Below are 1,399 nucleotides of genomic sequence, written 5' to 3'. Positions count from 1 at the left end.
ATGCTTGGGGCAGAAATGAAGAATTTGACAAGTATGTTTCTTCATTATTGAGTTCTGGATATTTTACTGTTTTCATTGTAGTATCATGGCGGAGAAGTTAGAAATTGAAACGGTACCGCAGCAAGAGGCAGAGGGAGTGGCAACAGAATTGTCAACTTAAAATTTTTCAGTGAACGGCTAATTATTGGATACGGAGCAGCATGCACGTCAGTGTACATGTGGACATCTAATAATGGACAAGGAAAACCAACGTGGCTTGCATTCCATCATAACATTCAGTTGTTTAATGTGCGAAAACACCTACTCGTGCTCCCTATAGATTTTAACAAAGAGAACGTAAACTGGCAGCACATTTAAACAACGGAAGAACTTCTTTGTGTTATGGATATTCCGCCATTATCAGGGACACTCTTTTATGAACTTCAAGATGAGTTATCTACGGTAAGATTCATTCATTCATTTGTGATGAAATGCAATTTAAACAACTATTAAATAGGCTTGGATGCATGTTCAACGCAGGCAAGAGACTGAATTTAATTTTTTAGATATTATCTCCAGAATGTAACCCTGCATCACTTTCTACCAATGGCCTATCAAGTAGTGGCAATGAGAATGAGGGTATTACACATGATACAAAGGGTATTACATCGGTAGGAAGTAGCGAGACTTATGACTGGTCTCAATGGGGTCCAGCTGCGTTAAGGCAACCTAGAAATAAAAGATTAAGCCTATGTAGGTATTACTTTTTGACTTGAAATTAATATAATTATGAATGGGTTTTTTGTAGCAGCGACATCCAAACAAAATAAACCCAATGCTATAATACTATTGGCGGAAGCCAAAGTAGAGCTGGCGAAGATCCAACTGCAACTGGCAGAAAATAATAAAATAAATCATGCATGAGAGGGTTCAAGACTAGGCTAAAAAAAGAAATGTTTTATTTTCAAAGTTAATAATTTCACAATGTCATTTTTTTTTTCTCTATCATATGCGTGTATGAGAATTTAATGGTTAGGTGGAAGAACAGCTTGAGGCTGAACTTCGCCAAATAAAGACGTTTTATTATTATATTATTATTATTAAAAGAGAACTAAAAATGTTTCAATAGCAGCTCATTAGCGAAAACCCGAAGTCTTTAGAACGGAACAGGCAGACAGACGCAGGAAAATTCAAGATATAAGCGTTACCGCAACTTTCCACACGGACGAATAAACACGAAGGTTTCTTAAAGAAGCTGTTCGGCCTGTGGGCTTTTGCTTCTTAACAACAAATCACGGTAAAAATTTAACCTCGTAATGCTATAAATAATAAATGTTTTAAATTGTCTTGTGAGAGTGGGCACTCATAATTCATGTCTGTTAATGAAAGAACTTGGATTTTGCCAATTTCAAAAAGGGCA

General features: G+C 36.2%; 1 protein-coding gene across 1 annotated transcript; it reads left to right on the top strand.

Moving 5' to 3' along the window:
- Positions 1-357: 357 nt before the first annotated feature.
- LOC116160440 lies at positions 358-924 on the top strand. The gene is made up of 3 exons (XM_031473634.1): positions 358-441; positions 546-732; positions 788-924. The coding sequence occupies exons 1-3, from the start codon at positions 382-384 to the stop codon at positions 901-903; spliced, it is 363 nt and encodes a 120-aa protein (XP_031329494.1). The 5' UTR covers positions 358-381; the 3' UTR covers positions 904-924.
- The last annotated feature ends 475 nt before the right edge of the window (positions 925-1,399 follow it).

Source organism: Photinus pyralis, unplaced genomic scaffold (genome assembly GCF_008802855.1).
Source record: "Photinus pyralis isolate 1611_PpyrPB1 unplaced genomic scaffold, Ppyr1.3 Ppyr1.4_LG1, whole genome shotgun sequence".
Lineage (NCBI taxonomy): Eukaryota > Metazoa > Arthropoda > Insecta > Coleoptera > Lampyridae > Photinus > Photinus pyralis.
Note: the sequence above shows the minus strand (reverse complement) of the source record. Positions and strands in the feature narration are given on the sequence as shown.